Genomic DNA, 21,793 nt, shown 5'->3' on the forward strand with positions numbered 1-21,793 from the left:
AATATAATATGAAAATATTTTATTTTAGCCATTTAATGTTATAAAGATTACTGCATAGTAACAAACCATTTAAAGACATTGGTCCTACTTAAGACAGGCTGGATCTAATGACATTTGTTGTGTTTGAAAGTATTGAACTACATTTTAGTATCGGTATCGATACCAAAATGTTGGTATCGTGACGACACTAGTCTGAGGTTTTCATACCTTGTCCAAGGCATTCAAATATTTAACGCTTTTCTGTAGCAGAGAACCTTTTTCTTTCCCATATTGCTTGAAAATGGTGTTCTGCTTAATAATGAGGAACATCCTTCTTTTGTAGTTTTTCCTTTATTTGGGCTCCTTTAATTTAACCACTAAAAGCTGGTATCGGTATCGGCAGGTACGAACTATTAACTGGCCGATACGCAGCGCCGTGTGTTTTTCTCACTCCCGACTGTCACTGCTGCCCTGACTCCTGATCCATGTATGGTGACGTATTCAGTGCTAAGGAAAGCCTCATATCTAGATTATTTGTTATTTTAATTTAAATTTAACTGCGGGTGCACTACTGTTTTACATGTATTTACTGGTACATGGACATTGCACTATTTTTTGGCATTTGTGAGCTAAAACTCAGGTTTAAGAAAAGTTCATTCTTTTTTCAGTTTCACCCATACCAGGTAGGAAATAAAAACGTTGTCCTACATTTATTGTGTTGGTGTTTTTGTCCTGTTTCATAAAGGTTCAAGCAGTCAGATGAAGCCATAATAGCAATGATTTATACAACCAGGTGAGTATACAGTTCTTAAGAATTGGAAGAAAAACAGGCCATATCTTTTTTAAACACTGCGGTATAGGCAAGTATCGGTATCGGCCGATACCATGCAACCAGGTATCGGTATCGGAACAACACTAGAATACAAGGTTTCTGGACTAACCAGACCAAGAGGAGATGATGAACAGGTGACACTGTGGTCTTTCATCGGGCTGTAACCAGTTCAGTTGATCATATAGTATACGGTGGTGTGTTCTATAGGGGCACTTTAATATAGATCTACAGAGTATTAAAGAGAACTTTAAGCGGTTTAAGATATTTATCGTATGTATTTTGGTAGACTATGTCAGCATAGTCGATAACAGGTAAGATTAATTGTGTCGTGATTTTCTTTCTTTGTTGAGTAAAGCAGATAGATGATCGATAAAGAGGCATTAAATGAGTATGTGTGTTTAATTATATAATCAATAAGTGGTTTAACATTTAGTTCTGGATCAAGCCAGACACCTAAGTATTTGATAGCAGTTTCTCTTATTATAGAGCCCTTATCAAAAGTAATGTTTAAATTGGCAGAGCGAAGACGATGACATGTACCAAACAGCGTATAGGTTGATTCTTTCAAATTCAATTTTAACAAATTCAGATTGATCCAGTTTTGAACTGAGTTAAAGTCCTCCTGTAAAAGCTGTTGAAGCTGACAGAGGTTTGTAGACAACAGTGTCATCGGCGTACAGATGAGTATGACAGTTTTTACACATTTGAGGAAGGTCGTTGATGAAGATGGAAAATAAAAGTGGGCCAAGAGTAGAGCCCTGTGGCACACCTTTCTCTACAATGCAGGACTGAGTACCTTTAAAAGCAACAAATTGACGTCTATTGTGAAAATAAGCATTAAACCATAAGAGAGCATTCCTGCTCAGGCTTATTGATCTGAGTTTGTCTTGTAGCAAATAATGGTCAACTTAGTCGAAGGCTTTTGAAGGGTCAAGAAATATAAGACCTGTATACTGATTCTGATCACAGGAAGAGAAAACATCATTAGTAAATGTAAGTAAAGCTGCGGTTGTGGAGTAACCAGAGCGGAAACCTGATTGATGAGAAGATAGAATGTCAAATTGATTCAAATAGTTTTGAAGTTGATGAAAAACTCTTTTCTCAAACATTTTGGTTTTAGTACATAAAATAGAGCTAGGGCGGTAGTTGGACAATCTGTTGATCACCTCCTTTGAAAATTGGAGTTACTCTTGCAGTTTTCCAGATGCTTGAGATGGAGCATGTGTTAAGAGACAAATTAAATAAGTCAGTTAGAGGGTATATTAATACACTAGCTCAGAGTTTTAGAAATTTAACATCTAGACCACCAGGACCAGCACTACTATGATTTTTAAGTTGGCTTATTGCTTGAGTTACATCTGATAGGGAGATTTGATTGAATGAGAATGATGCATCGGGATTATATCATCCGGTGGTCTTAAAGAGTTTGTGTAATCAGTGTGCTGTGCACTGCTGATGGATGAGAAGTATTAGTTAAAGGCTTCAGAGAGCTAACCCTAACCCTGCTGATGGATGAGAAGTATTGGTTAAAGGCTTCAGAGAGCTAACCCTAACCCTAACCCTAATCAGTGTGCTGTGCACTGCTGATGGATGAGAAGTATTGGTTAAAGGCTTCAGAGAGCTAACCCTAACCCTGCTGATGGATGAGAAGTATTGGTTAAAGGCTTCAGAGAGCTAACCCTAACCCTAACCCTAATCAGTGTGCTGTGCACTGCTGATGGATGAGAAGTATTGGTTAAAGGCTTCAGAGAGCTAACCCTAACCCTAACCCTAACCCCAACCCTGCTGATGGATGAGAAGTATTGGTTAAAGGCTTCAGAGAGCTAACCCTAACCCTAACCCTAACCCTAACCCTGCTGATGGATGAGAAGTATTGGTTAAAGGCTTCAGAGAGCTAACCCTAACCCTAACCCTAATCAGTGTGCTGTGCACTGCTGATGGATGAGAAGTATTGGTTAAAGGCTTCAGAGAGCTAACCCTAACCCTGCTGATGGATGAGAAGTATTGGTTAAAGGCTTCAGAGAGCTAACCCTAACCCTAACCCTAATCAGTGTGCTGTGCACTGCTGATGGATGAGAAGTATTGGTTAAAGGCTTCAGAGAGCTAACCCTAACCCTAACCCTAACCCCAACCCTGCTGATGGATGAGAAGTATTGGTTAAAGGCTTCAGAGAGCTAACCCTAACCCTAACCCTAACCCTAACCCTGCTGATGGATGAGAAGTATTGGTTAAAGGCTTCAGAGAGCTAACCCTAACCCTAACCCTAACCCCAACCCTGCTGATGGATGAGAAGTATTGGTTAAAGGCTTCAGAGAGCTAACCCTAACCCTAACCCTAACCCTGCTGATGGATGAGAAGTATTGGTTAAAGGCTTCAGAGAGCTAACCCTAACCCTAACCCTAACCCCAACCCTGCTGATGGATGAGAAGTATTGGTTAAAGGCTTCAGAGAGCTAACCCTAACCCTAACCCTAACCCCAACCCTGCTGATGGATGAGAAGTATTGGTTAAAGGCTTCAGAGAGCTAACCCTAACCCTAACCCTAACCCCAACCCTGCTGATGGATGAGAAGTATTGGTTAAAGGCTTCAGAGAGCTAACCCTAACCCTAACCCTAACCCCAACCCTGCTGATGGATGAGAAGTATTGGTTAAAGGCTTCAGAGAGCTAACCCTAACCCTAACCCTAACCCCAACCCTGCTGATGGATGAGAAGTATTGGTTAAAGGCTTCAGAGAGCTAACCCTAACCCTAACCCTAACCCCAACCCTGCTGATGGATGAGAAGTATTGGTTAAAGGCTTCAGAGAGCTAACCCTAACCCTAACCCTAACCCCAACCCTGCTGATGGATGAGAAGTATTGGTTAAAGGCTTCAGAGAGCTAACCCTAACCCTAACCCTAACCCCAACCCTGCTGATGGATGAGAAGTATTGGTTAAAGGCTTCAGAGAGCTAACCCTAACCCTAACCCCAACCCTGCTGATGGATGAGAAGTATTGGTTAAAGGCTTCAGAGATCTGATGAGGATCTGAAATTATTTTGTTGTCAACTTTGACATGGGCAGCTGGGTTTCCTTTTGATCTATTAAGAAGCTGATCCAGCTGAAAATGTTCCCCTTTTATCATCTTTTCAATTTGATCAAAATTCTTCACAAACATCAATCAAAGTGCGACTTGAGTTTTGATGGCTTCATGTTTTCACATTCTCACACTTCACTGTATAAAACACACTTTCCATTGTCCTCAATATGATGCAGATCGAGATCAAACAGCAGATGTAGAGACACTTTGGAAGTCTTCTTCCATGTGAGACAGTGGTTTTCTGCTTACATGACAAGGGTTGACTGACACTAGGGCTGAACGATTACTTGCATTTGCGATAAGATCGCGATATGATAAAAACAGGATTTTCTAATCGCAAGGGCTGCGACTTGACTGCTCACGTGATCTGGTCACATGACGACTTGCGCATCCTGCGACAGCTGCCCACCTTACCCAAACAGGCTAGTGGTTTTTAGAGATGAAGCCGATCCGGGATCAGGTTCTGATACCAACGTTTTTCACGGATCAGAAATTTCCACTCCAACCTGTAGAGGTTCCTGATCCATGATCCTGGTCTGCTTCATGGTGCTGAAATGATCCCCAGTGTTTCCCTGCTGCTGCTCTGCTCGCTGGCTGCAAACTGTGGACTGGATTTCCTGAAGGGAGGCGGGTCTCAATGAGACCAGGAGGAATGAGGCAGGAAATCCAGTCCACAGTTTGCAGCCAGCGAGCAGGCTAGGGAAGTAGCACTGTGCTATCCAACTTTTCATGGCAACATGTTGCTGTTTGGAGGGATTTTACACTCAAAACACCACAAAGCAACACAGCAACGTGGATGTTAGCAAAGCAACGCAGCAACGTGGATGTTAGCAATGCAACGTAGCAACGTGGATGTTAGCAACGTGGATGTTAGCAAAGCAACGTAGCAACATGGATGTTAGCAAAGCAACGCAGCAACGTGGATGTTAGCAAAGCAACACAGCAACGTGGATGTTAGCAAAGCAACGAAGCAACGTGGATGTTAGCAAAGCAACGTAGCAACATGGATGTTAGCAAAGCAACGCAGCAACGTGGATGTTAGCAAAGCAACACAGCAACGTGGATGTTAGCAAAGCAACGCAGCAACATGGATGCTAGCAAAGCAACGCAGCAACGTGGATGTTAGCAAAGCAACACAGCAACGTGGATGTTAGCAAAGCAACGTAGCAACGTGGATGTTAGCAAAGCAACGTAGCAACATGGATGTTAGCAAAGCAACACAGCAACGTGGATGTTAGCAAAGCAATGCAGCAATGTGGATTTTAGCAAAGCAAGACAGCAACACAGCAACGCAGCAACGTGGATGTTAGCAAAGCAACACAGCAACGTGGATGTTAGCAAAGCAATGTAGCAACATGGATGTTAGCAAAGCAACGTAGCAACATGGATGTTAGCAAAGCAGCAACGTGGATGTTAGCAAAGCAACGCAGCAACGTGGATGTTAGCAAAGCAACACAGCAACGTGGATGTTAGCAAAGCAACACAGCAATGCAGCAATGTGGATGTTAGCAAAGCAACGCAGCAACGTTGATGTTAGCAAAGCCGTAGTCCAGCAGGGCGGCGCTCTGCAGCCAAACCTCAGTGTTTTCAGCCTCCAGCTCTGGGAGGAGAACAGCTCTGACATCAGAACAATGAGCAGCAGCTCCTCCAGGCTGTCAGCAGGCGATTCACACCTCCGTGAAGCTGCATCCTACTCCACGCTAAACTCCCTGAAAATAGTCCCAATGGTTGGAGCTGCGTTAGAGCTGGAAACATTGTGTTGCTGCTGCCTTGCTCAAGAGTTTCCCCAGGGAATAATAAAGTCATTCTGAGGTTCTAAAGATAGAACTAGTTTATTATGAGATGATGACGTCACGCAGACCCCCACATTGTCCACATGGAACTAAAATACTTTGTACTGCTTCTTTTCTGACCTGATACTAACCTCAAGTTGTCTTTAGAGAGAGTACATGTATACATTAGTACATTTCATACTTTACTGTAGAGAGGAGTTTATTACAGCCTCATATAAAATCAACAATAATGATAATAATATTAAAGCAAACAGCTCTGCTACAGAATCGTATCGGCAGATCTACAAATGTAAGTATGGGGATCAGATGGGAAGTGAAACAACGTGGCTCGGTGCTTCCCTACTGCAGTGTCGATGAGCAAACCGCTCAAAACCCTTAATGTCCAGCGCAGCATTAGTATAGTGACCCAGCCTGGTTTAGGGCTTTGATCAGCACAATGGACCAGCTTGTTGCGGTGAACGCTTACAAGACTGCAAGGCACAGTACTAGTAAGTTTACTACTGTAATTGAAGTAGAAGATAAATAAACTGTCTTTCATATTAATACATGCTTCATTTGACTTTATCGTAACATAAGCCTCGCCTATAAGAACAATTTATGTATAATAAATCTGATATTCTTTATTATAATACACATTGATTTATTGCTTGTTTGTTGAAAAATACATGAGAAGAGAAGCTTGAAAAAATAATCGCATATTAAATCACAATATTGAGGGGAAAAAAATCGCAATTAGATTATTTTCCAAAATCGTTCAGCCCTAATTGTCATCATGATGAAGAAGAAGAAACCTTGTCTTCATCCCTCCATAATGTTCAGTGAGTAAAGAAACCGCGGCCCACTAACACAGTCAGCCCCGAGGTCGTGAGGCCACCATGACACAGAGTTACTGGAGACTCCAGGGTGGACATTGTTCCATCACTATATCCTGATCACAAACAACAACAACAAAAACCTCTGAAAACATCTCTTCAACTTTATGCCCACAATGTAACCAGGAACCAAAATGAGGAGTTCTCACACAAGATGATTGAATTTAGACAAAGTTATCTTCTTGAGTCAAACTAATCCATAACTCATGTTGGACTCTGGTAGTAAAGTCCAACATTCAGTCTTTTGGTTGCTCTTTTTTCGAGTCACAACTCTTCTACAGTTTCATTTCTTTACATACGGATCAGAAGCTTTTCATGGCTCTGATCGGTGTTCACTCACTAATGTAGTCAAAATACAAACAGAAGACACTCTCAGTACTTTGTAAAGTTTACTGAACAAACAGCTAAACTCAGGTAATTTAAGAGAGACAATAACACTTTGACAAAATACTAAGTTAGTACTCTGTCTGCCTTACAAATAGCCCTCGGGACATAAAGTGTTATGTAATAATATTTTTGTTATTTATACAAGGATTTATTAACACTACTTTCAGCCAGGAGGCCCAATTATTATTTTGTAAGTCACCTCATTAGTTTCGTAATACTGCTTAGAGCGACTACAAGCTAAAGAGCCTTAAAGAAAGTGATCAACTGTTTGGCCTCACATGTTTAGATACAGATACAAACCAGTTTCCACTGTGTTTTACTTTGTATTTTGCACCTTGACGTCTTTGTGTGTTAGAAATACAATGAGATAGTATTTATACTGTCTGATAACTACTGAAGATCAAACAAGCCCGACAAAAGCTGATGTGAATGTGTAGTAGATGACGACTATAGCATCACGTTAAACTGCTGAAAAGAATGATGCCACTCCTTTAAACCTGGCCGTTGATCATATCGCCTTTTCATTTTGATCTTATCTGCAGACTGTAAGTACTAGATTACAGTGTACAACATGTATGCTCACTATTTATACTGAATATTGTACATTTCTAAATATGACTGTTACTACTACACTTAGAAAATTAAGCAAAGAGAAGCAAATGTAACTTAAAAGAATCTATGAAATCAACAATACAAATTCAAGATAGTATCTTTACCCAAATACATCTATAGTGTTGAAGACAAAACTATTTGTTCAAAATACACACGCTGCGGGGTTTTCTCTCCGGGAACATGAATAATTAACGTAATGTGAGCAAATCCTTTTAAATTCATCCACACCAAGAAACTCAATCTTGTTATCTTTAATGTGTTTCATTTGGTATTTCAAAACACCAAATACTGATGATCGAATGAAGATATACAAAGACAAAGTATATTAGACAAAGAATCTTGCTTGATCGAAATAAATAAATTCTGCAAGAAGTAGATCGAGTAGAGTGTTTTTCTCTGTGTACTGTGTGTAATTTCCCACCTGGGTCTCTTGGGGTTCCATGCATGTATATTGTTTTTACTTCTATATACACATACATATTCTATTCTCGTGTGTTACTATTCTACTTTAACTATTTGTGCAATATGGAGCTGCTATATTCATGTCCCACGTGGGATGAATAAAGTCTGATGGTGTCTTATCAAGGTAAAGTTGTACATCGTCTGAAAGTGCAATAAAACACTTTAGCACATCTTTTTCAGATTAACCATCATGTCCAGTAATAAACGAGGTTGTTCTGCAGCTTTGATGGACTTTTAATTCAACTAGTAACACAAAACTGTCCCAAACGCACCAGGACTTTTATGAGCATATTAAGACTCGGTAGCTGTTTTTTAACCACATTGTGTTAAATCTGTTTCAGTCTCACAAGGATTGAAAGTAATGAAAGGTACTTTGTACTGAGCAGCCTCAGGATTCGTTAATAGTTACCTGGGCAGGTGAGGTGGGGGTCGGTTAACCTCGGTGTTTCTAGTGGCTCGGCTCAGTATTTGGGACCGAGTGGTTGACATCAGTCACAGCTTCGTGACTTGTTGTGTGAGATAAATGTGTGAGTGTCAGTAGTTCAGACTTCACTCCTTTACAGCACTCTCAGCCGGGGGCTAGCTGGTTAGCATCCGTTAGCTCCCCGCTCGCGACTGTTTGTCACCGACAGGACAAACCGGAAGAAGCTCGTCAGAAAAGAGGAGCCACACTTACCGGCCGGTGTTCTGCCGTCCTCCGCCGGTCGACTTCACGTTAACATTGTAAAGTGTCATGGTCAGTTGGGGAGTAAACACCGTCCGACACTTCCTCCGCACTCCCAGGGAGTCGCGAGCAGCGCGCGGTCACGTGATGACGCAACAGTCACATGACGTGGTTTCTCCTGCTGCGGCAACAAATCCGGAACCCTTTCACCCGCTTCTCTTCCTCTCTTTCTTCGCTAAAAACTCAACGCCGCAGTCACGGATCGATCTTGAAGGCAAGTAAGGTTTCCACGAGGGGGACGAGTTTCCAGGTGACTGCGGGTGAGGTGTGGCTGTGGAGCAGCTCGGTAGCGCGAGCTCACGCTTCCTCCTTAGCCCAGCTCGGCTCAGCTCGGTTCAGGCGGCTTTGTTTTCATGAGATCGTAATGTCTGGTTATTGTTTTGGTGTCTGTGCAGGCTGGAGGAACTCACCCGGCGCTCATGGAGGTAGAGGAGATGGAGGATGAAGGACCTTCGTCCCAGAATGAACTTCCACACAGTGAAGGTGTGCTTGATGTGCTGCAATCGATAAGTTGATCGTCTGTATTTCAACAACAAATTAATTGCTTTGGAATTCTTTTTTTTTCTTTTTTAAATCACTCAGTGTGTCGCTTTTTAAAGGGTCATATTATGCACATATTACTTCCTAGAGGTTCTCCAGCAGTACTACTCGTCCCCATACCTGGACTGACGTCCCAGAAGTGAAGACAGTCTGTCCTCTCTGTCCCTGGCTTGCTCCAGGTTTTAAAAAGTGTGTTGCTCCAAGCAGCCAATCAGAAATCAAACCCTATATAGTGTCATCGGGGGTTTAGCCAATCACAATCAAGGTAGGCCCTCCCTTTGACCCCTCCCACAATTAGGCAGCTCTGCTCTGGCACATGGCACCACGAGAGGAAGTACTTCCTCCTCTTCCCAAGATGGGCACGTGTGGGTGGAGCCAGTCCAGCTCACACAGACACAGCAGATTCTGAATGTAGCTCCTATGATCCAATATTCAAATGAGGAAAATCAAGGAGGAGCTAGAAACTTAGAATACTGAAGGTTTCTGGACCGACCAGACCAGGAGGAGGAGAACAGGAGGAGGAGGAGAACAGGAGGAGGAGGAGGAGAACAGGAGGAAGAGGTGAAGAGGAGGAGGACAGGAGGAGGAGGAGGAGGAGAACAGGAGGAAGAGGTGAAGAGGAGGAGGAGGAGGAGGAGGAGGAGAACAGGAGGAGGAGGACAGGAGAACAGGAGGAACAGGAGGAGAACAGGAGGAGGAGGAGGAGAACAGGAGGAGGAGGAGGAGGAGGAGAACAGGAGGAGGAGGAGGAGGAGAACAGGAGGAGGAGGAGGAGGTGAACAGGAGGAACAGAAGGAGGTGAACAGCAGGAGGATGAGGAGGAGAACAGGAGGAGGAGGAGAACAGGAGGAGGAGGAGGAGGAGGAGAACAGGAGGAGGAGGAGGAGGAGAACAGGAGGAGGAGGAGGAGGTGAACAGGAGGAACAGAAGGAGGTGAACAGCAGGAGGATGAGGAGGAGAACAGGAGGATGAGGAGGAGAACAGGAGGATGAGGAGGAGAACAGGAGGAGGAGGAGGAGGAGAACAGGAGGATGAGGAGGAGAACAGGAGGAGGAGGAGGAGAACAGGAGGATAGGAGAAGTTTAATGATGACTAATCCATTCATTGGTTGCTTCCATCTGTCAACCCTTCAATAGCAGTGACCTCCACCCACAGTCCTGGAGGCCGGTGTCCTGCATGTCATACATGGATACCTGCTTCAGTGCATCTCAATATTATGATATATTGATCATCTAATGATCATGTCGTCACCAAGATCCTTTAAAAGAAGCTCTTGCAACCTGCAGGACACCAGGTCTCCAGGACCTGTTGGAGACCCGTTCCTCCAGCTGCTGTTATATCCAGGTTAGGGACCGGGAGCAGGAGCTTCCTCAGCTGGTTATGGACAAAGCCCCTGTACAACATGGACCAGTGTCCATCCTCACAGGGCCAGCACTCACACACTCATCCAAACATACATTTATCAGACTGTCATATCAATGAGAAATCTTTATTTTGATTGGATACGAATGTTATATCATCAACTGAATGCTGCTGATCAGACTGTGTCTCTAATAAATGTGAATGTTCTCAGGTTCCTACAGTCTCATGTGACGATCTTGTTGGTCACGATAAAATGGTTAAAGTATCACTATTATGCTCCAGCTCAGGCTGCACGAAAGAAAAAACAAGCAACTGTGACTATTTCAAGAACAAACACGTTAAAATGATATCGTGAGAATAATTGCCATTAAAGTATTTATTAATCACGTCATTAACTAAGTGTAGGTTAGTTCAGTGTTCACATGTGTGAGATTTTATTTCAACTCCAACAAATCACATCCAAACGAAAAGCTTTTTAATACAACTTCTGCAGAGCAATGAGTTGAGCTGTTCAGAGCAGGAAACGCTGACTCAGCTCCACTCGGCTGCAGGGTTCCCTCAGCTTGTCATCCAACAAATCAACCTCATGTGATTTCATCTCTGCAGCTCCCTCAGTCGTTTCCCCTGGCAGACACAGAACTCGTCATAGCTGCAAACATTCAGACGGCTTCTTGGAAACTCAATTGTCAATATCACATTTTCATAATGGAAACTTTGATTCATGAACTTGTATTCTTCAAACTCTTGTCCACCATTCTATGAGTTTGTCCTCTTTCAGAAGGGGATTCCTCATTCTGACCTGGTCATGAAGACGACTCAACTTAAGAAATAAAACGACCTATACTGTATATATACTGTAGATTTGTCTTTTGGCCTGATGGTACCCAAAGTGCAGATATTAGGTAAACCAGCATCCATCATGAAAATAAACTAGTCTGTCAACATTCAGTTCAACTCAGCAGATTTCTTGCGATGATGTAAGGTTCGGTTGGGACTGGGGTCAAAAGGTCGACTTCCACCATGTGCAGCGGAAGGCGTCAGTCAGCTGATGACACAGATTGTAGTTGATTTAGGATTTTTCAAGAACCTCTTTAGAAGAAGCTGTGCAACAAAATGGAGAATCGAGCTTCAGAGTCACTCGGCAGTTTTCAGACCTTCCTTATTGTCATTATGAAATTACTATCATCTTTTCTATCATTCTCTCTGACATGTTTCCCAGACGTCCAGTTGGCGCAGCAGGAATCCTTGGATGTGGGACACTCAGCCCTGGTAGAGGACGTATACGTGGACAGAAATGCGGTGGACAAACTCACAGAGGGATTACTTTCTCATTACCTGCCAGATCTGCAAAACTCTAAACGAGCCCTACAAGAGCTCACGTGAGTATTTGTGTCCTTGGTGGTAAATGACATGCTGCAGCGCTTTATGATGGCCTCAGCATTAACAGTGTACCTGTATCACATCACTTCCCAGACACATTTGTTCCTTCCTGTGTTGTACCGAAGTTATTTTCAGGCCGAATACAAAGATAAACCATGAGGAGCGTCACACCAACACTCAGTGAGCGCCTGAGGCTGTGAAGCTGCCTCACTGGTTGGTCTGTCTGTCCAGATGGAGCTGCAGTAACAGGGGTGAGGGAGGAGGTTGGTTGAACTGAAGGCTGGGATGAGCAGCTGTGCTCTTTTCTCAGTGTGTTGCAGGTGAAGGGATTCACTGGGAGGTCAGTGGATTAAGGGAAGGAAGACAAATATTGTTGGATAGTATCTTGAGCAGCGTCTCATCAAGTCTGTTCTAAATCCTAAAAGAATGATTCAGAATGTTTAACAGGTTTAAGCTGTTTCATTATCAGAGGTTTCCAGTAAACGTTCTTAACACGGTCTGCCATTAAACACAGTGAAGAAATAGGCTGCAGAGGCCTTTAGTGAAGATTAGTGCGGATTAAAACACTGTTGTCGATCGGATTGAGAGTGCTCCATCACTTTTAAAAACATTTCTGGTTGATTATATTGGATTTTCTTTTTCTACTACATCTTTGTACTGAAAGGTCCAGCCCAGTCTAGAGAACACTGAGGTTTAGTAATGAAGCTTCATACCTGAAGGTTGTTGGTTTAAACTTCTCCTCCTCTTTACCTCCTCCTCCTCCTCCTGTTCACCTCCTGCTCCTGTTCACCTCCTCCTCCTCCTCCTGTTCTCCTCCTCCTGGTCTGGTCGGTCCAGAAACCTTCAGTATTCTAAGTTTCTAGCTCCTCCTCCTCCTGTCCTCCTCCTCCTGTTCACCTCCTCCTCCTGTTCTCCTCCTCCTGTTCTCCTCCTCCTCCTCCTCCTCCTCGTTCTCCTCCTCCTCCTCCTCCTGTCCTCCTCCTGTCCTCCTCCTCCTGTTCTCCTCCTCCTCCTCCTCCTCCTCCTCCTCCTGGTCTGGTCGGTCCAGAAACCTTCAGTATTCTAAGTTTCTAGCTCCTCCTTGATTTTCCTCATTTGAATATTGGATCATAGGAGCTACATTCAGAATCTGCTGTGTCTGTGTGAGCTGGACTGGCTCCGCCCACACATGCCCATCTTGGGAAGAGGAGGAAGTACTTCCTCTGGTGGTGCCATGTGCCAGAGCAGAGCTGCCTAATTGTGGGAGGAGTCAAAGGGAGGGCCTACCTTGATTGGGATTGGCTAAACCCCCGATGACACTATATAGGGTTTGATTTCTGATTGGCTGCTTGGAGCAACACACTTTTTATAACCTGGAACAAGCCAGGGACAGAGAGGACAGACTGTCTTCACTTCTGGGACGTCAGTCCAGGTATGGGGACGAGTAGTACTGCTGGAGAACCTCTAGGGAGTGGGTTTTGAATAATATGACCCTTTAAATTCGTGGGGAAAGTAAGAAACTTTCTAAATAAGACTGAATTGATTTGGTTTGTGTGTGAACAGCAGTCAGTTCATGTTTCTACAGAATGAGACCAGTGTTGATGAGTTTCTGCCTCATGTTCAAAAATATAATCACACTTCAGTTCGCTGAACCACCTCATGAATACATAAACAAAATGTTTACAAAAGTTGTTTTTCATTTTTTTTGTTTATTTTGTCTCCACCAGACAAAATCAGCTGATATTATTAGACACACTGGACCAGGAAGTCACCAAGTTCAGAGAATGTAACATGCTGGTGGACCTCAATTCCCTGGTGAGGCTGCGCTTAAGGATCTTTGTGTTTTTACTCTCACGCTTCTCGTTTGAACGCCTTCAGGACGCGTTTGTAACCAAGCTTGTCTTTAGTTTACAGAGGCGAAGGTTTATCACAACAAACTGGTGACCATAAGGAAGGAGATGATTTTGCTCCACGAGAGGACAACTAAACTAAAGGTACACCAGGATGCTGCGCCCTGAAGGCTCAATGCCAGGATGGGCGACCGTGGGCTGATTGTGGGTTTTGTTTTTTGGTTTGTTCAGAAAAGAGCGATGAAGCTGCAGCAGCAGAAGCAGAAGGAGGCGCTGGAGAAGGAGCAGCAGCGTGAGAAGGAGCTCGAGAGAGAGCGACAGCTTATCGCCAAACCTGCTAAAAGAACCTAGGAACCTGCTGTAATAAAGGATCTTCAGCACATTTTAATCTATTTAAGTTGACGACAGTGCCGACCAGTTTCCAAATGGTCATTTTAGAGTCGTGGCCATTTTGCCTTCGCTTGAGAGTCACGAGGTCCAGCAGGAGGCTTTTCTGCTTATTTGTACCTATAATATGCATGAGAAGCAGATCTTGCCCAAAATGAGACATTCAATATCTGTAAAAAGTGTGAAAATGAGATTTGGGGCTGAATTGATTGAAATCCTTTTTGCTCCTGAACTTTTTGAAAAGTTTGAAAAGGGGAAATCCAAACGGATTCCTTTTGAGACTGTCAAGCTGTTAGAAAATGGCCGATTTTTCCAAAGCTGCTTTCCCTGAAGAGCTTTGAGTTGATAAGTTGACTCTTCTTGTTTCCAGATGAGCAGTTTTCTTAAATCTCACATTTTCAAATCAATCAAAGCACAGTGGTTGTTCACAAGTGAAGATCTTTAAAAACATCTTCAAAACAGTAAAGGACTTTGGAAACGGTTGACTTTATTGACAGTTGGCTTGGATTTGTAGTAAATGGACTACAAGTTGCTGAACCTCTGCTGGGATCCTGTCTGAGGTTGCCAAGACTTCCAGAAACCAAAGATGAGACATGGACTCTATCCATAAATGCTGGTACTTCCCACTGTCAACCTGCGCTGACACACTAATTTGTGCACTTCCCTGCAAACAGAACAAAATATATTCAGAGACACCTGTCCAGCCGCCAGTCAGTCATTTGGCCGGGAGAATCCGTGTCTTTTCTTACAGTATTAATATATGTAGTTGTAGGGCCTCATGGCCTGTGAGTGTTCAATGAAAATGAAATAGTCTGCACTAAATTTGCCTGTATGTCATTTTATTCTTTTGGGGTCGAGACGATGTCTAAGAAGTACAGATGGAAGTGGAAGACGAGGACGTGTACCATCTGTGAATTTGTTTAACGGACCTTTAAAGAGGCTTCTATGCACTAGTTCAGCCTAGACGCCACTGGTTTGTACAATTAGTAATAAAAGACCTATGAAAAGTGACCTGGATTTGTTCTTTCTGTACAGTTTTAATAGAAAATGTTCAGAGACCATCACTTTGTGTGTTAGTTGATCGTGATGCTTTCAGATGAATTGAATATGTTGGAGGATGTTGCTGAACAGTGGTGCAGTAATCAACTCTTACCTTTGCAATTAGCAGCTTTTCTCCTCACGAAAACCTTGATTCAGTTCTGGAAGAGATGGAAGGTTTCACAGACGTGCTTTATGAATTCGGGACATTGGCGACTGTAACTTTCATGAAGGTGTGACTGTTTATGTGTTTGGACTGGTCACCCATCCTGAATGTGCAGTCCTACATACTGAACTGCATAAAGAAGACGGGTGGTTGAAAATTACTCTTAAGACGATTTGTTCAAGGCGAAACCCTCGACCTTTCCTCAGAAGTCAGTAGAACCTGATACCAAACCAAAGTTGGTGGTTCAATCCCTGCTGCTACTAGTCTGGGAGTAAAGGTATGAGACAACCAGAATTTTAATCAGTCAAAATGCTAACTAGTAAAATATTTTTCAGAACCATAATTCAGAGTGTTGCAGAGTGTGAATCCTCAATGGCTGAATAAAACTACCATGCTGTCCACTAATGTGGAAAGTAAACTGGACCTGTTTAAAAAATGTATTTCCAAGAAATGTAGTATTATTGATCTATTATGACATGATTGGCTGAAGTGCTAACATTTTCAAGGGATTTTGTAAATGCTGCTTCAATAATTTGATAACTTATTACATTATTGGCAAGACAAATTACAGTGTTGGCTCATATATGTTACACTACCGGCATGTTATTACATTTTGTGTTTGTATTAATTTAAAAAGGCCAAAATTATGACATTGTTGGTAGGTCTTGTTATCATCTATTTTTACATTATTGGTAAGTGTGTTTGGGTAAAATCCTGAACCCTGGTGCATGATCAAATACTCTAAACTCAGTAAACTCGATGTAAAGTCCGTCTTGAGAAGTCGAGTTGATTTGTCTTTGAACTGCTAAAGCCTCTCAGTCCAGCAGGGGTCAGCAGAGAACAGTTTATATCACCAGCTCTTCTCCACCAGCTGGGTTAGTGCGCATGCACCCTCACAAAGGATGATCTGACAGGAGAATCCACTCAGCCTGAATTAAAACGTATTAAAACAACCTTCAGTGTATCTGTCTTTAATCAATCTAACCATGAACAACCAATTACAATAGAATAGAATGCCTTTTATTATTAGAATGTTAACAAGCTGTTTGAACCTTGTTTCTTCGTCCCACCTCATCACTGTGGGTAAATGTAAAGCACTTTGGGGTGATGTGTGTGATCTATTGTTTGTGTTAGGGTTGGGGTTAGGTCTGACGATCATGCTGCCTAACCCTGATTCTAGTCCTAACCCTGGTCCTAGTCCTATTCCTAAAATTAGTGCTAGCCCTAACCCTGGTCTTAGTCCTAACCCTAGCCCCAGTCCGAGTCCTAGCCCTAACATTAGTATTAGCCCCAACCCTAATCTTAGTCATAGTCCTAACATTAGTCCGAGTCCCAACACTAGTTGTGACCCAAAACCTAGTCTTAGCCCTGGCTTAACCCTAGTTCTAACCGTAGTCCCAGTCCAAGCCCTAACATTAGTTCTAGGCCTGGCCTAGCCCTAGTCCTAACCTTACCCCAAGTCCTAGCCTTGGCCTAAACCCTAGCCCTAATGCTGGTCCTCGTCCTCACCCTAACATTAGTCATAGCTTTGGCCCTGCCTCTAGTCCTGGCCCTACTCCTAGTCCTTGTCCTGGCCCTGGTCTTAACCCTAATCTTAGTCCTGGCCCAACACCAAGTCCTAATCCTGGCCCTTCACCTAGTCCTAGTCACGACCCTATGCCTAGTTCTAGTCCTGGCCCTACATCTATTCCTGGTCCTAGCCCTATTCCTAACCCTAACCCTAGTCCTGAATCTACTGCGAGTCCTAACCCTCACCTGAATCCTGGCCCTACACCTAGTCCTGTCCTGATCCTAAGCCTAACCCTAGTTCTGGCCCTACACCTAGTCCTCATCCTGATCCTAACCATAATCTTAGTCCTGGCCTTACACCTAGTCCTAGTCCTAGTCCTGGCCCTGGCCCTACAGCTAGTCCTAACCCTAACCCGAGTCCTGGCCATACATCTAGCACTAGTCCTGATCCTAACCCTAACCCTAGTCCTGGTCCTACACCTAGTCCTACTCCTGTCCCTACATTTAGTCCTAGTAATAGTCCTAGCCCTGGTCTTAACCATAACCCTCCCTCTAACCCTTAGTGCTTTATGATCTGCCAATAAAGACCCATATCAAGGCTCCACTATTTGCCACGGAAGTCGGTAGATGGCCTCCGTCACTGCAAAGTGCCGGACGTCAACATTGTGTCACGAGAAGAGCAGCAGAGCACCTTTGTTTACTGACTCGACTCCCTGCTGGGTTCAGCCTCCGCCTCCGCCTCCGCCTCAGCCTCCGCCTCCGCCTCCGCCTCCGCCTCCGCCTCAGCCTCAGCCTCAGCCTCAGCCTCCGCCTCCGCCTCCGCCTCCGCCTCCGCCTCCGCCTCAGCCTCCGCCTCCGCCTCCGCCTCCGCCTCAGCCTCAGCCTCCGCCTCCGCCTCCGCCTCCGCCTCCGGGGATTCCTCATTCTGACCTGGTCATGAAGACGACTCAACTTAAGAAATAAAACGACCTATACTGTATATATACTGTAGATTTGTCTTTTGGCCTGATGGTACCCAAAGTGCAGATATTAGGTAAACCAGCATCCATCATGAAAATAAACTAGTCTGTCAACATTCAGTTCAACTCAGCAGATTTCTTGCGATGATGTAAGGTTCGGTTGGGACTGGGGTCAAAAGGTCGACTTCCACCATGTGCAGCGGAAGGCGTCAGTCAGCTGATGACACAGATTGTAGTTGATTTAGGATTTTTCAAGAACCTCTTTAGAAGAAGCTGTGCAACAAAATGGAGAATCGAGCTTCAGAGTCACTCGGCAGTTTTCAGACCTTCCTTATTGTCATTATGAAATTACTATCATCTTTTCTATCATTCTCTCTGACATGTTTCCCAGACGTCCAGTTGGCGCAGCAGGAATCCTTGGATGTGGGACACTCAGCCCTGGTAGAGGACGTATACGTGGACAGAAATGCGGTGGACAAACTCACAGAGGGATTACTTTCTCATTACCTGCCAGATCTGCAAAACTCTAAACGAGCCCTACAAGAGCTCACGTGAGTATTTGTGTCCTTGGTGGTAAATGACATGCTGCAGCGCTTTATGATGGCCTCAGCATTAACAGTGTACCTGTATCACATCACTTCCCAGACACATTTGTTCCTTCCTGTGTTGTACCGAAGTTATTTTCAGGCCGAATACAAAGATAAACCATGAGGAGCGTCACACCAACACTCAGTGAGCGCCTGAGGCTGTGAAGCTGCCTCACTGGTTGGTCTGTCTGTCCAGATGGAGCTGCAGTAACAGGGGTGAGGGAGGAGGTTGGTTGAACTGAAGGCTGGGATGAGCAGCTGTGCTCTTTTCTCAGTGTGTTGCAGGTGAAGGGATTCACTGGGAGGTCAGTGGATTAAGGGAAGGAAGACAAATATTGTTGGATAGTATCTTGAGCAGCGTCTCATCAAGTCTGTTCTAAATCCTAAAAGAATGATTCAGAATGTTTAACAGGTTTAAGCTGTTTCATTATCAGAGGTTTCCAGTAAACGTTCTTAACACGGTCTGCCATTAAACACAGTGAAGAAATAGGCTGCAGAGGCCTTTAGTGAAGATTAGTGCGGATTAAAACACTGTTGTCGATCGGATTGAGAGTGCTCCATCACTTTTAAAAACATTTCTGGTTGATTATATTGGATTTTCTTTTTCTACTACATCTTTGTACTGAAAGGTCCAGCCCAGTCTAGAGAACACTGAGGTTTAGTAATGAAGCTTCATACCTGAAGGTTGTTGGTTTAAACTTCTCCTCCTCTTTACCTCCTCCTCCTCCTCCTGTTCACCTCCTGCTCCTGTTCACCTCCTCCTCCTCCTCCTGTTCTCCTCCTCCTGGTCTGGTCGGTCCAGAAACCTTCAGTATTCTAAGTTTCTAGCTCCTCCTCCTCCTGTCCTCCTCCTCCTGTTCACCTCCTCCTCCTGTTCTCCTCCTCCTGTTCTCCTCCTCCTCCTCCTCCTCCTCGTTCTCCTCCTCCTCCTCCTCCTGTCCTCCTCCTGTCCTCCTCCTCCTGTTCTCCTCCTCCTCCTCCTCCTCCTCCTCCTCCTGGTCTGGTCGGTCCAGAAACCTTCAGTATTCTAAGTTTCTAGCTCCTCCTTGATTTTCCTCATTTGAATATTGGATCATAGGAGCTACATTCAGAATCTGCTGTGTCTGTGTGAGCTGGACTGGCTCCGCCCACACATGCCCATCTTGGGAAGAGGAGGAAGTACTTCCTCTGGTGGTGCCATGTGCCAGAGCAGAGCTGCCTAATTGTGGGAGGAGTCAAAGGGAGGGCCTACCTTGATTGGGATTGGCTAAACCCCCGATGACACTATATAGGGTTTGATTTCTGATTGGCTGCTTGGAGCAACACACTTTTTATAACCTGGAACAAGCCAGGGACAGAGAGGACAGACTGTCTTCACTTCTGGGACGTCAGTCCAGGTATGGGGACGAGTAGTACTGCTGGAGAACCTCTAGGGAGTGGGTTTTGAATAATATGACCCTTTAAATTCGTGGGGAAAGTAAGAAACTTTCTAAATAAGACTGAATTGATTTGGTTTGTGTGTGAACAGCAGTCAGTTCATGTTTCTACAGAATGAGACCAGTGTTGATGAGTTTCTGCCTCATGTTCAAAAATATAATCACACTTCAGTTCGCTGAACCACCTCATGAATACATAAACAAAATGTTTACAAAAGTTGTTTTTCATTTTTTTTGTTTATTTTGTCTCCACCAGACAAAATCAGCTGATATTATTAGACACACTGGACCAGGAAGTCACCAAGTTCAGAGAATGTAACATGCTGGTGGACCTCAATTCCCTGGTGAGGCTGCGCTTAAGGATCTTTGTGTTTTTACTCTCACGCTTCTCGTTTGAACGCCTTCAGGACGCGTTTGTAACCAAGCTTGTCTTTAGTTTACAGAGGCGAAGGTTTATCACAACAAACTGGTGACCATAAGGAAGGAGATGATTTTGCTCCACGAGAGGACAACTAAACTAAAGGTACACCAGGATGCTGCGCCCTGAAGGCTCAATGCCAGGATGGGCGACCGTGGGCTGATTGTGGGTTTTGTTTTTTGGTTTGTTCAGAAAAGAGCGATGAAGCTGCAGCAGCAGAAGCAGAAGGAGGCGCTGGAGAAGGAGCAGCAGCGTGAGAAGGAGCTCGAGAGAGAGCGACAGCTTATCGCCAAACCTGCTAAAAGAACCTAGGAACCTGCTGTAATAAAGGATCTTCAGCACATTTTAATCTATTTAAGTTGACGACAGTGCCGACCAGTTTCCAAATGGTCATTTTAGAGTCGTGGCCATTTTGCCTTCGCTTGAGAGTCACGAGGTCCAGCAGGAGGCTTTTCTGCTTATTTGTACCTATAATATGCATGAGAAGCAGATCTTGCCCAAAATGAGACATTCAATATCTGTAAAAAGTGTGAAAATGAGATTTGGGGCTGAATTGATTGAAATCCTTTTTGCTCCTGAACTTTTTGAAAAGTTTGAAAAGGGGAAATCCAAACGGATTCCTTTTGAGACTGTCAAGCTGTTAGAAAATGGCCGATTTTTCCAAAGCTGCTTTCCCTGAAGAGCTTTGAGTTGATAAGTTGACTCTTCTTGTTTCCAGATGAGCAGTTTTCTTAAATCTCACATTTTCAAATCAATCAAAGCACAGTGGTTGTTCACAAGTGAAGATCTTTAAAAACATCTTCAAAACAGTAAAGGACTTTGGAAACGGTTGACTTTATTGACAGTTGGCTTGGATTTGTAGTAAATGGACTACAAGTTGCTGAACCTCTGCTGGGATCCTGTCTGAGGTTGCCAAGACTTCCAGAAACCAAAGATGAGACATGGACTCTATCCATAAATGCTGGTACTTCCCACTGTCAACCTGCGCTGACACACTAATTTGTGCACTTCCCTGCAAACAGAACAAAATATATTCAGAGACACCTGTCCAGCCGCCAGTCAGTCATTTGGCCGGGAGAATCCGTGTCTTTTCTTACAGTATTAATATATGTAGTTGTAGGGCCTCATGGCCTGTGAGTGTTCAATGAAAATGAAATAGTCTGCACTAAATTTGCCTGTATGTCATTTTATTCTTTTGGGGTCGAGACGATGTCTAAGAAGTACAGATGGAAGTGGAAGACGAGGACGTGTACCATCTGTGAATTTGTTTAACGGACCTTTAAAGAGGCTTCTATGCACTAGTTCAGCCTAGACGCCACTGGTTTGTACAATTAGTAATAAAAGACCTATGAAAAGTGACCTGGATTTGTTCTTTCTGTACAGTTTTAATAGAAAATGTTCAGAGACCATCACTTTGTGTGTTAGTTGATCGTGATGCTTTCAGATGAATTGAATATGTTGGAGG

The 21,793-nt window shown here is 43.8% G+C and overlaps 3 protein-coding genes across 6 annotated transcripts in view; 2 read left to right on the forward strand and 1 right to left on the reverse strand.

Moving 5' to 3' along the window:
- Window positions 1-8,824, reverse strand: part of slc30a4 (solute carrier family 30 member 4) — a 25,218-nt gene extending 16,394 nt beyond the window's left edge. For both annotated transcript variants that reach the window (XM_080490134.1, XM_080490133.1), the window contains exon 1: window positions 8,691-8,824. The gene's annotated coding sequence lies outside the window, so the exon portion shown is untranslated. The remainder of the gene's footprint in view (window positions 1-8,690) is intronic.
- On the forward strand, window positions 8,669-16,386 carry bloc1s6 (biogenesis of lysosomal organelles complex-1, subunit 6, pallidin). 3 transcript variants are annotated; one of them, XM_080490151.1, is made up of 6 exons: window positions 8,669-8,952; window positions 9,134-9,221; window positions 11,860-12,019; window positions 13,727-13,814; window positions 13,907-13,993; window positions 14,081-16,386. In XM_080490151.1, the coding sequence occupies exons 1-6, from the start codon at window positions 8,842-8,844 to the stop codon at window positions 14,198-14,200; spliced, it is 654 nt and encodes a 217-aa protein (XP_080346277.1). In that variant the 5' UTR covers window positions 8,669-8,841; the 3' UTR covers window positions 14,201-16,386. The 3 variants fall into 3 exon arrangements, with proteins under 3 accessions (XP_080346277.1, XP_080346276.1, XP_080346278.1); XM_080490150.1 differs by having other exon boundaries at window positions 8,777-8,988; window positions 14,081-15,246; XM_080490152.1 differs by having other exon boundaries at window positions 8,891-8,998; window positions 14,081-15,246.
- A 1,917-nt stretch (window positions 16,387-18,303) lies between these two features.
- LOC308106877 (biogenesis of lysosome-related organelles complex 1 subunit 6-like) lies at window positions 18,304-21,686 on the forward strand. Its single transcript, XM_080458889.1, has 4 exons — window positions 18,304-18,459; window positions 20,167-20,254; window positions 20,347-20,433; window positions 20,521-21,686. Exons 2-4 carry the CDS (start codon window positions 20,231-20,233, stop codon window positions 20,638-20,640), a joined length of 231 nt encoding a protein of 76 aa, XP_080315015.1. The 5' UTR covers window positions 18,304-18,459; window positions 20,167-20,230; the 3' UTR covers window positions 20,641-21,686.
- Window positions 21,687-21,793: the final 107 nt, after the last annotated feature.

The sequence above is a fragment of the Lipophrys pholis genome (genome assembly GCF_963383615.2).
Source record: "Lipophrys pholis genome assembly, chromosome: 2".
In the NCBI taxonomy this organism is placed as follows: domain Eukaryota; kingdom Metazoa; phylum Chordata; class Actinopteri; order Blenniiformes; family Blenniidae; genus Lipophrys; species Lipophrys pholis.